This window comes from Aplidium turbinatum, chromosome 18 (assembly GCF_918807975.1).
Source record: "Aplidium turbinatum chromosome 18, kaAplTurb1.1, whole genome shotgun sequence".
NCBI classification, from domain to species: Eukaryota; Metazoa; Chordata; class Ascidiacea; order Aplousobranchia; family Polyclinidae; genus Aplidium; species Aplidium turbinatum.
In genome coordinates this window covers 13,234,180-13,248,217 of record NC_137489.1, presented here as the reverse complement: position 1 = coordinate 13,248,217, position 14,038 = coordinate 13,234,180, and the positions used below count along the sequence as shown (strand labels likewise).

The 14,038-nt window shown below is 36.4% G+C and overlaps 1 protein-coding gene across 1 annotated transcript; it reads left to right on the top strand.

The window, feature by feature from the left end:
• The first annotated feature begins 902 nt into the window (after nt 1-902).
• Nucleotides 903-13,717, top strand: LOC145787192 (lactadherin-like). Its single transcript, XM_082598915.1, has 5 exons — nt 903-1,155; nt 4,555-4,599; nt 10,108-10,266; nt 11,338-11,507; nt 12,406-13,717. Exons 1-5 carry the CDS (start codon nt 903-905, stop codon nt 12,541-12,543), a joined length of 765 nt encoding a protein of 254 aa, XP_082455041.1. The 3' UTR covers nt 12,544-13,717.
• Nucleotides 13,718-14,038: the final 321 nt, after the last annotated feature.

Here is a 14,038-nt window from a genome sequence, read left to right as displayed (position 1 = left end):
TTTATTTTAACGAAAATAAATTTGTCCATATTCAGCTTTCTTTACACAGGTCGATGAACAATTCCAGCAAGCAAAAGTAACAACTGGAAAGCTGCAATTGCCTATCTTGTTGTTTGTTGTAGGCGTAGTCTACCTTGTATATAGTAGGCGTAAAAGGCTACATATGAGCAATCGATGTTTCGAGCGAAAAGTTCTAGCTGGCTTATGATACGCAAGTAAAGTGTCAAGTTAACTAGGTGTAAGACCATGCAAACCTTTCTATACAAATACATAGACACATTTTGAAACGTGTCTATTTTGCGGCACACAATACAAGGGGCCGATGAAGTAATTTTACCCACAGGAGTAATATTGTGATGTTTACGTGTTAAAGTAATTAACCAAGCAGCAGCACCAGCAGCAGCATTCTGAACACTTTGAACAGATTGCACGAGGTGTCATGTCTTCACCGACATGCTCTGTTCACAAATACAGTAACCTACCGTATATAAAGTTGTAAACATGTGTTTTGTTGCTTGCACTTCAAACTGCAAAGCCAGCGCTTCTTTTTGCAATAAAACATTTTTTTTGCTTTTTTTTATAACTTAACTGCAACTTTGGAATGCTTGATGATTCATAAAAACATATTATTGAAATGAAAACGCTTCTGAAACCTGATCTTGGCCGTTTCACACACCTGTTGAAGTTTTGAACATTCAACACAAGCGAGTTCACTGAGATTAACATTGTCAAGTTAAAAGCTACATTTGTGGTTGAAGTGTTAGGTTCCTATCAGCTGTTTCATTTACTAAGTGTCGTTCAACAAAATTTATTTTTAATTTTAATAGTTTATCAAACATTACTTTTGTAATCTTTTGTTTTTCCACAGTGCGGCGACAAAGTTTCTTTTCAAAACTTTGACTATGCTAACTTTAAAAATTACTTTTTGTTTGGGATTTTTTGGTTTTGCTCTGGCTGGCCAAGGTGAAGTATGTTTTCCATTTGGACAAGAAACTAATAATGAGGTCCCACAAACTACCCAAGGTCGTCCGGGAAAAGTTGGGCCAATGGGACCTCCTGGGCCAGTAGGTCCACAAGGAGATACTGGTCCTCTGGGGGTCTGTTCTTGCGATGATGAGATGGAAGCAGTGAATAACCGACTTAATCAATTAGAAGGTACATTCTGCATTTAATTTTTATCTAATCAGCAATATAGTGTGTTGGAGACTACAAACAACACAAACCTATATGAGACAAGCATTAAACTGCCTGAATTAAGACTAAATGTAGTCCAAATTAAAGGTAGTCCTTGATGTAGACGTGCAACCGAAATATCTTAATCAAATTTTGAAGTTGGAGAAGACGCAGCGCACAGCGGGCAGATGTCTGGTAATCGGTAAAAGTCCTTCCGGAAAAATCCACTCCAATAAATATTCCCTGGAAAAATATCTTTCCATTAAATAGTTTCAATATTTAACGGAGACTATTTATCTGTGGGATTTTATCCAGGGCGATATTTTTCAAGATAGGCCTTTTCCGGATTACATTGACTTAGAGTGAATTTTTTCTTGGGAATATTTATCAGAAAGCATAGCATCTTTTCACAAATTGGGACTAGGTGGGCAAATTTGCAAAAAAGGGCACTTTTAGCGCTCAAATTATGTTAAAAAGGGCACTTTTCGTGCGTAAATGATGGGAAAAAGGGCATTTTTTCCGAGCGTAAGACATGTAAAAATGTAGAGTTTGCAGGAAAATTGTGGGTCAAAAGACATAGCCTATTATACTTAGGCTAAACTTTTGAAACCTATAATTGATTCCTATATTCATCCTTGCCCACAATATTTTATAAATAATAATGTAACAAAAATTTAATCTAGCAACATTTAGTTGCAGAGGTCTCTTGTACTAAAGTAAAAAGAAGCACCTATGATAATATATGAAACACAACTGCTAAGATAGTGAGTCTTTGCAGAATTAGATGACTCCAAAGAGCTGGTACTTCATTTTGATGAAAGTCAGGCAACAAACTTCGGTAATTCAGACTTTTAAAATGTCACACCAAATTTGAAGTAGCCTACTCACAACACAAATTGATAATCTGCTTGAATGGAACATTAACGATAACTTAAGTAAGGTCAAAGGTTAGGCTCAAAAGTTCTAGATGTATGCTGAAGCTTTCCATTTAGCTGTTCATTCTTTGCCAAAGAAATAAAGTAGTTCAACATGTAAGGAGTATCAAAAACGTTATACTTGATCACTTTTATAATCTAAAAAGTTTAATCGAAAAAAGCTGCAAAGTTTTCTTCCAACTGTTATGCCTAATAAAAAGTTATTTTTGAAATAAAAAATAGTGCAAAACCTGTTATGCAGCTTGTCCTGTCACTTTTCTTGTTCTTTTGTCATTGATGACTAAGGTTTGGGTAATGGGTACCTGGCTGTTGTTTCGTCTTGAAAATCATTTTCCATGCCTTTTGAAAATTTAGATCATGCTGAAGGTTTGTCAATCTACAGAGCAGTCCGCTCATATTATACAATAACTATAATGAATAATTAGCAGCGAGACATTAACAAGCTGATAAAACATTATTGCTCAGTCCGGCATAACCTGCTATTTCTAATGCATCATTAGGCTACTAAGGCCCGCAAAAGTCAATAAAGTCAAAAAATTTTAAGGATCTCGTCTGTCCACTAATCAAAGAATAAAGTTGTTTTCAGCACGTACGGGACTGTTTCTAAGAAGTTTAAGCTACAAGACAAAATAAAGTCAAAATTTTCAATAAAATCAAAATTTGTCAAATTATGGCTTTTGACAAACTTTTTGTGTTTCTTGAGAGTAATTTTTGTCAAAATCCTTGTAGAAGCATTGTAAATCAGGAACTGCGACACAATCCATATTAACGAATAAAAGCAGGAAATATGTCACAATGCCCACTTGGACAACTTTTATCGCAAATTGTCCATTGTTTATTCGTTGTTACGTACTTAATTATTCTTATAAAACACTTCCTCTTCACAACGTGGTCCTTTCGAAGATCAACAGTTTGGATTTTGGGAATAGCCTAGTGACATTCTGTAATACAAAAATGCCTAAGCAAGCTACGTAAATCGTCTTCAGCAAAAGTTAGACAGATTTGTCGAGATTTTCCTGATGAATTTAATGCAACTCCCGGGGGTGATTTAAGGTGCAATTTTTGCGAGTTTATAGTGAAGTGCGATAAAAAGTATTCTGTTGAAAGCCACAGGAAAAGTAAACGCCATCAAGCTGGATTGGAGCGACAACAAGCATCGCAATTAAGGCAAACTTTTATTAAACAAGCCCCTTTTATTGATCACGTTTGGGTCTGAAATCGACATAATATTATGTTTGGGTAATTGGTATCAATTCAAGGAAGAACTGCGACCACTACAAATAAGCAATTTCGTTAGGTCAAAGTAAAGTCAAAATTTGATAAAAATAAAATCAAAAAAAATTTTTTTAGGTCAAAATAAAAATGGCCCTAATCATTACACATAGGCCTATCTAGAAAGAACAAGAAAATTCAGTTGCTTTAAGCCAGAACGAAGTAAATGAACAGAGTTACAAAACGATATTTACTTAAAGGGAAACTGTACTCAATTTTAGCCCTAGCCAGTTAAAAATATAAAAATACAACGATTCCCTTCGTACCAAAACATATCATTTTTTGTTAAGAAGCAATTACCAAATCACTTTTATCAAAATTGGAAAGGACTACTTTGATGACATAGGGGTAGGGTTATACTCTCAAGTCAGCTTCCTGGCCGGTCTATAAGTCATTAATGGTAAAAGCTGTGAGAATCTCGAAGTAGTTGCGTTGGCAGGCAGGTTTCGTTCCTAAGAAATGATGTAGGCATCTAGTGATGCCACCCTATGTTGCTATAGCATAAACATATAAAAATAACTGCAATGAAATACAACGAATTCCCACGTTCGGTAGCGCTGATAGATCGCAGAAGTGAAGTGTTCCACAAGAATGTAGAAAAACTACAGATTTGCTGTTTTAAGATAAAACTAGGATCAAACTTAAACCAAAATTAAGTTTTAAAAATTGCCCACCTAGTTTCAAACTAGGGGGGCAAAGAATTGCCCACTTGGCTTATATGTGAAAAGATGCTATGTCAGAAAGGATTTCTTCTTAGTGGATATTTTCCCGTGGATTTTTCCTGGGCGATATATAGGCTACGTACATTCAGATGCTTTGTCCAAAACCATCTAAATTACAAACTTTGGTTGGTACTAATACTATAAACTCAATGTAAATTATAATATGGATAGACCATGGTAATTTAAAGGCAATGGAAAATATTGCGTCGAACCTTCTAAAAGGTTAAGTATTAGTGACCTGAAATGTTTGCTTTTAACTGCATAAGATGGTATTTTTGCTTCTCGTTTCCAAAATCTACGATTAGGCAGAACACACTTCAATAATTTTACTTAGAAAGAGTTGAGAAAGTTCGTTTTTAGCTATTTAATTTTACTGCACCAGTATTTTTTTCAAGATAAACAAATTTATTTAAATTTTGTATCTAAAACTTGTATCCTTGCGTCGTTTTCAGATTTCCGTCAAAGAGTAACTGCATCTGCATCACCACAAAATAAAAGTGAGTTTTGTCGTGAGCTACTTTCAAAATGTTTCCTTGCAGTCCATGGTCACTAACAGATTTAAAATCCTTTCACCCTTGACGGAAATTGCAATTTCCACTTCAGATTTGTACATGCTGACTTCTAGTGGACAAGCCCACCCTTTATTTCCGTCGTGTAGTGATCCTCAGAGTAGCCTACATTAATTTCTAGACACGGCACTAAAGTTTTCGGTTTGATCCGACTTGGAAGCTACCTCAGATCTACCAGCACCAGGGCCGAAAGCGATAACCACCAGTGGCGTACCGTGACCACTTTGACAGGGTGTTCAGTGACGTCAAAGCAACAGCGGGGGGGTCTGGGGGGCCCCCCCATAAAATTTTTAAAATTAACATTGAATTTGGTGCGTTCTGAGAGCATTTTCAGCACAAATTCTGAACATGAACAGAACTGACAAAAATAATGTTGTCGGAATGGAGAAGAATACAAAATAGATATTTATTTGACAGCGCCTATTGAATGAAAGACTTAATAATACCAAACATTAAGTTGCATTTCTAAAGTCACATACTTCAGTTCACTTTTTATTTCCGACCATCAAAACGAACAATATTACTTGCCATAACACAGCAGGAGTCTGAAAAAACGCGAAAGTTAAAGCGTGCTCGAGATGGAAATGATTTACTTCATGCAAGGATTAGGCACGGTCGCAACACCTTGAGAAATGTACAAGCGAATTAAAAACAAACAGGTGAAAGTTAAAGCAATAGCAAATCAACTCGATAATAAACAAGAAAAGAAAGTGGATTGCTATGTTGGTCGGCTGTACTTTTATCCGCCGTACTACTTAGTAAAAAAGAAAATGTTTAACACCTCGACTACAGAAGGAAAATTCATCTATAGCATAATTCGATTCTTCTTGTTTGTGCAATAAATTTTTGAATTACATCGTCGTAGAAAGCTTGCTTTTGCTTCAGTTCTAGCAAAAGTTGTTTCCAACGCTGATCACCTCAAACTCTAACTAATCCAACAAGCTAAAACTTGCTATTGCCTGGGATTCCCCCAATGACGCGCCAAGGTGTGCAGATCAGCGAGTGCACAGCCTGGCTGACCTAAACCGATTGCTGTTTCCGCTGCCTTGTGACGTCATTTTTCTTAATTGTTTATTTTAAATAGCACTCGCCAAGCTGTCAGTGCACACCCAGCTTAAAGGTAATGACCGAAAAAAATTAAAGGTAATGACCTCAAACGTTGGAGTATTAAAATTAGAAGGGGAAGAGTTTTGCAATTGAAAAGAAAGCAATCAGCATGCAGCAAGATGTTAGAATATCATGAAAGTAAAGAACATCGACAACCGATGGAAATTTTCTTTTTTTCTGGATTTCTTGGGGTGTGCAGTGCACACCTTGAACACCCTGAATATACGCCACTGATAACCACTCGGTCACTGAGCTGGTTTTGTTCGTTGGAATAGCGTAACTGTAGTGTAGCCTATTTGTTTTGCTTTGTCAGCTGGAATGATTTTTAGTTAACGTAATGGCACATGACTGCATATGTAGACTTAAAGGTTGGCTTGCCGTTTATTGCCTACAAGGTTGCCAGTTTCACTGTTTTCCTGTGGTATTGAGATAATTTTGATTCGGTATTACCCGTAAAATTTAGCAGTTGCGGGTTTTATGTTTCTTGGCAGCCGATTGTATCAAGAATTGACAGCGATAGACACCATGTTTCACCTATGAGGCTGGGCTCGTCGGTATCGCACCACTAAACCAGGAAAAACGCTCCCTTCTTCAGATTTGCGGGTTTTATGGCTAGTTTTGCTTTTTGAGCTTGTTTTACGAATTAGCTAGGTTTATAATTTGCTGTAGAAGTGCGCTACTTGTTCAACGTTGCACTACAAAAAAGTGTATAGTTTTTTTGAAATACGTTTGCAAGTTTGGTCTAAGTCAGGGGTTCTTAAAGTGGAGCCCATGGACCCTAAAGGGGTACGCTGACTAGTTTTAGGGGGTCCATGAAGGTCCAATGGAAATCTTAATGTATAATTTCAAAAATGGAATAAATTTTTCAAAAGAAAAGATATTAAGTTCAAAAAACGCTGATGATTTCTGGTTGGTGTTTCCAGATAATTGTTATCAAATTGTACTTTTGTTGCGTACAGTTTTTTGTTACGAACATTTATTACGTCACTTTCCACATTTTTGTTTTGCCGCTATTTGATATCAAATTTTTATCAGTTGCAGCTAAGCTAGACGTCAGCTAGGTTAAGATTGTGAAAGGTTTATGCATATCCCCTTTTGGTAAAGAGAGCCATGGCTGCTATAATCCCTTTTGCAACTACATATTTATGTGAGTGGTCACAGCGGTAAACCATAATCTCTTCGTGGGAAAATTGTAACATAAGATTCCCAGATCCGTTCGTCTGTATGTAATGACCGAAAAGAAACACTCTTCAGGAAACGTCTATTCGAGAATTGTATTTCTGTAAAAATAGCCTCAAAGCTGTCGAAAATGGGGTGCAACGCGATACACCACTAAAAACTTGTCACTACAATCCAGATTACTTGGATAAAAGACGGAAATTTTCGTCCAGCTGACAAGCACTAAGCAAAACAGTTAAACATGCGACCAACCTCTTCAAGCAACAATTTTAAAATGACTAGAATAATTTGCGATATCTCAAACTCACGTAAACAGTAACTGTGACGCAATAATGAAAGACATTGTCACGCAATTCTAACAGGTGTTCAAAGGTGGTGATCTAATGTTTCATGTTTAAACAGGTTTGACACAAGTCTTACGAACGATGGTGCAATTTTGGTTCATTTTTAGGAAAAATTCCATGACGTAATACGCTAAGATTCAGTAGACCTGAACGGTTTTTATATGATGTTTGATTAGGTGAACAATTGTCTGGAACAGTGGGTCAGGATTTTCATCCTTGGCAGAGATGTACGTATACGCCGCATACTTGCGGCGTAGACTTTTTGTTTACGCTAACGCTTACGGTCACATTTTTTTTTGGATACTACGCCGTAAAGTTTTCGCGGTTTTTTAACGCATAGCGTCAACGCATACTTTTTAATGTATTTTTTTCGCTACAACACGCCAATACCTTGCAGCGCTGCAGTTGAAAGAATGTTTTCAATGGGCAAAGACATATATTGGAACCAAAACACAGCAAAATGTCAGATGAACACTTTCAGATGCTTGTGTATTTTCGTGGAAATTCAAAATAAAACTTGTTTGTTTCGAGTAGTTTATACCGTGTGAATGTTTGGCACCTAGCAAACAAAATTAGTTTACGCTACTGGGGGTCCGACGTTTTTTTCGTAAACAGTTGTTCGTAAAACAATTGTTCGTAAAAAATTGTTCGTAACATTAATTCTTCGTAAAGCATTTCTTCGTGCATGCAATTGACCGTAATACAAATTGTTCGTAAAACAGTTACAATTCTTTACGAACAATTAATTAGGGTAGCGTATATGCTAAAGATGTGCTAGATGTGACGTGCTGTAGACGAGCAGACAGAGTGTAGAATCCCTGATTCAGAATGGCAGCGAAAAAGGAAAGCCAAAACTTTTGTATGGTGGCCAGCTTTATTACAAAGATTGTAGTGCCCTTAACGCACAAGGGCAAGAAACTACTCATTGGAAATTTGAGCATTTTCAAAGGACATCATGCTATGTTATAATGCTGTAATTGTAACCTACTGTGTTGCAGAATTTGTGCTGTGAACATTATTTTGAGCTTTTGATTGAAAGCTTTTGATTAACGATTTAAAAAATATTTTCATTGTCGAATATTTCGAAAACTAGAGCCAATGCGAAAAAACTAAGTGCATTTTCGGAATCAGGGGCCTTGAAATACTTTAAAATGACTCTCACCTTTATTTGTGCCAAAAATTTTTTGTTGGCCTGTGTTATAATTAGGCTAAAAGCGAATAGCAGAAATTGTTATATTGCAAAATGTGCAGTAGCTTACATGACTTTAAAAGGGCACCATTGCGCCCCTGTCCCTCCATGATGCCCCCCTGCCCCCCGCTTCCGACGCCCCTGAGTAACAACTGAAAAATTGTTCACAAAAAATTGACCTATTATACCTATTTACGAACAATTCACTATACGAACAATTGATGTATACGAAGAAATGATTTACGAAGAATTGTTTTACGAAGAATTAATTTTACGAACAACTGTTTACGAACAATTGTTTTACGAACAACTGTTTACGAACAATTCACCTATAACCACGCTAGTGTATGCGCTGACGCTGACGCCGCCAACTTTATTTAGAAGTTACGTTGACGCATACGGTGTATGGTTTTTTGAACGTTTGCGTTTACGCTGACGGCGTCAATATTTTTTGTATGCGCGTACATCACTGATCCTTGGTAACTATCAAAACAAAGAGTCGAAACCGGTTGGATGCAAAGGATGACATGCGTGTTGCCCTATCAAAGACGAAGCCACAATTTCATGTTTATGTTGAAGACAAACAGCAGCTTCCTTCACATTAATGAAATTAAATCGAAAATATTGAAAAACAATCTGCATTCGCTATTTCTTAAATTTAATAAAACATAAATTTTGTTACCTCAAATCAAATATAGTTAGCCTACTACTATCTAAACCCTTGACAGCCTGTTTCACCTTAAAAGAAGGATCATCAGAAGGTCCTTATTCAAATAGGCTAGAAATAAATTTTGTTACCAATTCATTTTTTATTTTATTGCTTTATGTTCAATTTATGTTCATCAAAAAAAGTTTTTCTGACTAGGCCACAAAAGGAGTCCACGCAAACCCAAACTATTTTTAAGGAGTCCGAGTTAAAAACAATTTAAGAACTCCTGGTCTAAGTGATTAGGCTACTGATGTTTTAACGTAGAAAACACCCTCGGAACTCCTGATGGGTCATAAAAAGTTCTTGGGCAAAATCCCACCTCCTACTATGGCTAAAAGTGGTTCAGTGCACTGGTTGTCAAAACGAGAAAAAAGAGTTGTCTTCTTCTTCGGTATTCTTTGTAAATAATTCTCTTGTTTCATGGTCAAATCCGACAGATATTTGTAAGCACATCCCCTCTCATTGTTATAATCTCTTTATGTAGCCTATAATAACTTTAGTTGTTGCTATTGGTTAAACAAAATTTCATTCAAGTTTGTTAAGGTGTCATTAAGACAACAATACTTACCGTACTTTAGCATCAGTAAGGAGTGAAGTAAATTAAATTTCAAAATCAGTTTAATTTCAAAGATTTAATGAACTAATCTTTTCTTTGTTTTTTCACAAATGGAGAATACAAATCGCTGCAAACTAACTTTGGTTGGTTTGTACGAATAATTTGTTTACGAAACAATTAAAATTATTTATGAAGTACGAACCGTGCTTTTGAAGATTGAAAAGCATTGGCCTGAGTGATATTATCAATTCCTGAAAAAAAATATAGTAGCCTACAAGAAAATTTGTATTAGGCTATATTGTGTTGATAACTTAGTGATTGAATGACTTGATTTGATTTGTCCTATCTGCAGTTTCATATTGTTCGGTTGGGTTGAAAGATAGAAGAGTTGCTGATGACGACTTGACAGCTTCGCTTTCTCATTCTCCTGCATATGGACCCCAGTACGGAAGATTAGACAATCAACCAGGAAGTGGTCATTATGGCTGCTGGGTTGGTGGGCCACCGACACGTGAGCACCAATAGCTTCTCTGAATTGTACAAAATAATAAATCGCAACTAATTGGGGTACAGCTTGGCTCAAAAGTATTTCAAATGAAACATTATCGTTTAATTCCAGCAAGCAATCCGAATTAAACCAGTGGTTCAACACTTTTAGTTGATTATTTTACCTTTATCGGCAGTGTGCCTGATTAGTGAGATCGTCTGCGCGACGCTCAAAATGACATCGATTCGCACCAATTGAAACTTTTTATCAAATTATAATCCTGGATTTGCACAAAAACACTCTTTAGAAAATGTATGTTTGAAAAATATATTTTGCTCAGTTGGAAAGAAAAAAAGAAGCAATTTTCTATACTATTTCTTACTCTGGTCTACACAATTTTTCCGATGTGAACTTTGAAAACTGATTTAGAGTAATTTTGGGGTGCTGAATCCAAATCTAACCTAATATTTATTCTATCACGTCAGGTTTTTGAGATATGATAACAACGAATTGTTACTTTTGCAAGAAGTAAAAGATTTGAAGTTGCTCTTGTCACACATAGGCACTGTGCTATATTTACTAATCCTTGCCATGGGATGCATAAATAGCTGAAAAATAGGCTACACCCACAAACTACAATTTTGATATCAATTTGTTTTTGGCGCAACATTATTAACAAAGCAGCAATGACAAGCCAAAAAGGAAGCTAAAAGTATAACTAGCCACCACTTGTCAATGTTTTACATGAAATCACAAAAATTGATATAGTCTTGTGGCAATGCTGGATTGCTGGCCGAGTAATGTTATTTAAGCTATTTTTGCCTGTCCAACACTATAGCCTTGCGCTATAGCACTGCATATGTTGGTGGTAGAAGCAATGTCAAATCTTCTACTTTAGGCAAAAATAAAGTATTTTGTTATCATATCTCAACAATCTGATGAGATAGTAAAAATTTAATTTCAAATTCGGATTCAGCACCTCAAAATTACCCCAAACCAATTTTTAATGTCCAAATAGCACAAGAAAATAATTTTTTTATACTGTAGTCCAGTGTTATCATACTTTCCAACTATATGCTATTCTTTCTTGTGCAGCAAGAAAAGGTGAATGGATACAAGTTGACTTGAAAACTCCAACTGCTCTTTATGGGGTTGTCACTCAGGGTCGTCCGGAGGGGTATCAATGGATACAGACCTTCAAGATATCTTATGGAACCTCCACGAGCAATATGGTTGTTGTACAGGATCCCAGTAGAAAAGACAAGGTTGGAACGCAATTTCAGCAGTTACAAGTGTAACTATCCTTAATAACCCAAAATGTGTTGATGAATATTTTAGCTTGAGCTTGGTTGGCAATTTGGTCAAGGGTGAAATAATCGGATGAGCAATTAGTTTAAAGGATTGGCTCAGAGCGTGGACCTCGCTATACTATAGTAGCATCTGGTCTGGGGCCAAAGGCTGGCGACCAAGATAAGGCCTAAACAGGATTGCCAATTTGGCAGTTTTAACGCCCAATTTAAGAAATTTTCAAATATTTTACCTATGTTAAGGCACTGCTGTCATATCATGTAGTTTTCATAGCCCAGATAATTGAGTAGAAAGCTATAGCCTACCCCAAATTCAATTTCAATAACCATCTCACTGCGTGGTTGGTTGATGAAATTAAACATTTGGTGCTCTCCATACCACAGCTTCATAGTTTTCACAATAACATCATAGTCTAAAACTAAGTAAATAACAACATCTAAGATCTTAGTGTGTAGGTTAAAGAATGCAGCCTCTGTCTCTAAAGCTCAATCAAATTTTTTATTATTGTTGCTAAAATCTAAAATTAAAAGTAGTAGGAGCTTCTTTTGTTATGTTTTACTTTAGCACAAAAGAAACATTTTTTCTAAAATATACAGACTTTCTATTGAGCTATAAGTTTAGATACTAAGTTGTATTGCGTATTTGATCCTTTGTAAATTGTAATTCAATGTCACCAGCTGTCATTAAAATTTAGATTTAGAAAACTTAGGTTGGTTTTTTATTCCGGTCGATGTAGGCCTACAGTACTAATATCGCTTTGGTTTAGTTATCACTATATAGCCTACAATCTCTTTAATTATACCACTTATATTATTCAACTGCATTTGAATGAAGCATAAATTTTATGTTTTTCAGATATTTCAAGGCAATACTGATGCAAACACTTACGTTTTCAACACCTTTCAGCAACCGATAGTAGGCAGGTACTTCAGACTGATTGTTGATACATGGCATTCCTATCCATCTCTGCGAATGGAGTATCTAACTTGCTAAACAGAATTTTACTTTCAACAAGACTGTAACGGGACTTTACTTTGACAATGCTTTACTGACTTTCCAAACTTAAACAAAAATACCTTTATCGAAGCGTAAGTTTAGCACTATCTTTGTTTGAGGGCAAAAACTTGGAATGTAGGCTCGCCACTCAAACATGACAATTCCCTGGATAACCTGCAAGACACCGCCAACCAACCAGAACATATGTTAAGTGACTACCGTCCAATTGTGACCCCTGTAGCATTCAGCCAGAGAGTTGATCCTACTTTGAACTTTGTTTGATAATTACAGAAAAAAAGAGTCATGACAAGGGTGCGAATCATCGTAATGTAACTTATTCCCTAGCCCTAACCCACTAGACCTCGCTAGCTACGGCGGAACTTTCACTGATTTTACTTTCTATCAGAAATGTTCGCGTTTTTTCTCTGTTTTACGTGTAATTTTGTAATTGGCTAAAACGCTGTTTCTGTAACTTTTGATTGGTCCAATGAATCATTTGTCTTGCCAAAATTTTTTCTGTTTAAGTGCCTACCACATTGTAGCCTACAAAATGACGTTTCATATCCAAATAGTCCACAATGAGTTTAATGCCAACTGTTCCAACAATGAGTCATGTCTGATTAATGTGGATGTCAATGCTTCGTTTTGTTGGTTTATTGCTGCATATCTTATACGCTGATGATTACTGCATTCATGTATCTCTCTCAGAGCAGCCCCAAGGGTTTCGGAACTTACAATGGGATCTTTAATAAAATTTGTTTGGGAGCCACTGCTTCTAGGAAACGTTTTAATCTTCATCGGGTTATCTCAAGCAGCTATAAAGCACATTCCAGTGACACAATATGTTGACGCAAACTGAAGAAATGTTTTCTTACGTTGATCAACACAAGTGCTCTGGTCTGCAAGCAAGCTGCGCAAGTGCTCTGGTCTGTTAGTCCTCATTATCATGACATGACATACAGTAACTTTCAAACAGAGTTGTAATCTCTCCAATGGCCATACCCAGGGCGACTCGCTAGTGGGTGCTGCGGTGCTGCAGCACTCCCATGAAAGAGTTTTCACAAAACGTTTCTCAAATATCTTAGCATTTCTTCTGCCCAAAATGTGTTTTATGTTCTCTGTTCACAGAATTGCTGACTGTTATAAGTGTAAATTATATTTAGAAACTCTGCGTGTTGTGAATTTTTTGCGCAAGGTTACAACTAAAGAGACCATAGCCGTACGAGCCAGGGGGGCAGGGGGGGGGGGAAGCCGCTCCCCCTGTTGTTTCAAAACGTCGCAAATTCGGGCAAAATCTTGCAATTATTAGGGCAAAAATTGCTATATGAAAAGCGACAAAATTGCATGAATTAAGAAAAACTATAAATTAATATCTTTTACCTATCAAACTAAGTACAGCCTCTTATTTGCACAAGAAATGTGCCGCAAAATTTTCATTTGATACACCCGTATTGATGCATTGTATTGCATGGTGATCAAACTGTAGTACGAA

Coding starts and splice junctions, on each gene's coding strand:
- LOC145787192 (XM_082598915.1), top strand. CDS start 903: ATGCTAACTTTAAAAATTACTTTTTGTTTGGGATTTTTTGGTTTTGCT. Junction 4,600..10,107: donor TGCATCACCACAAAATAAAA/GTGAGTTTTGTC, acceptor TCCTATCTGCAG/TTTCATATTGTTCGGTTGGG. Junction 11,508..12,405: donor ATCCCAGTAGAAAAGACAAG/GTTGGAACGCAA, acceptor TATGTTTTTCAG/ATATTTCAAGGCAATACTGA.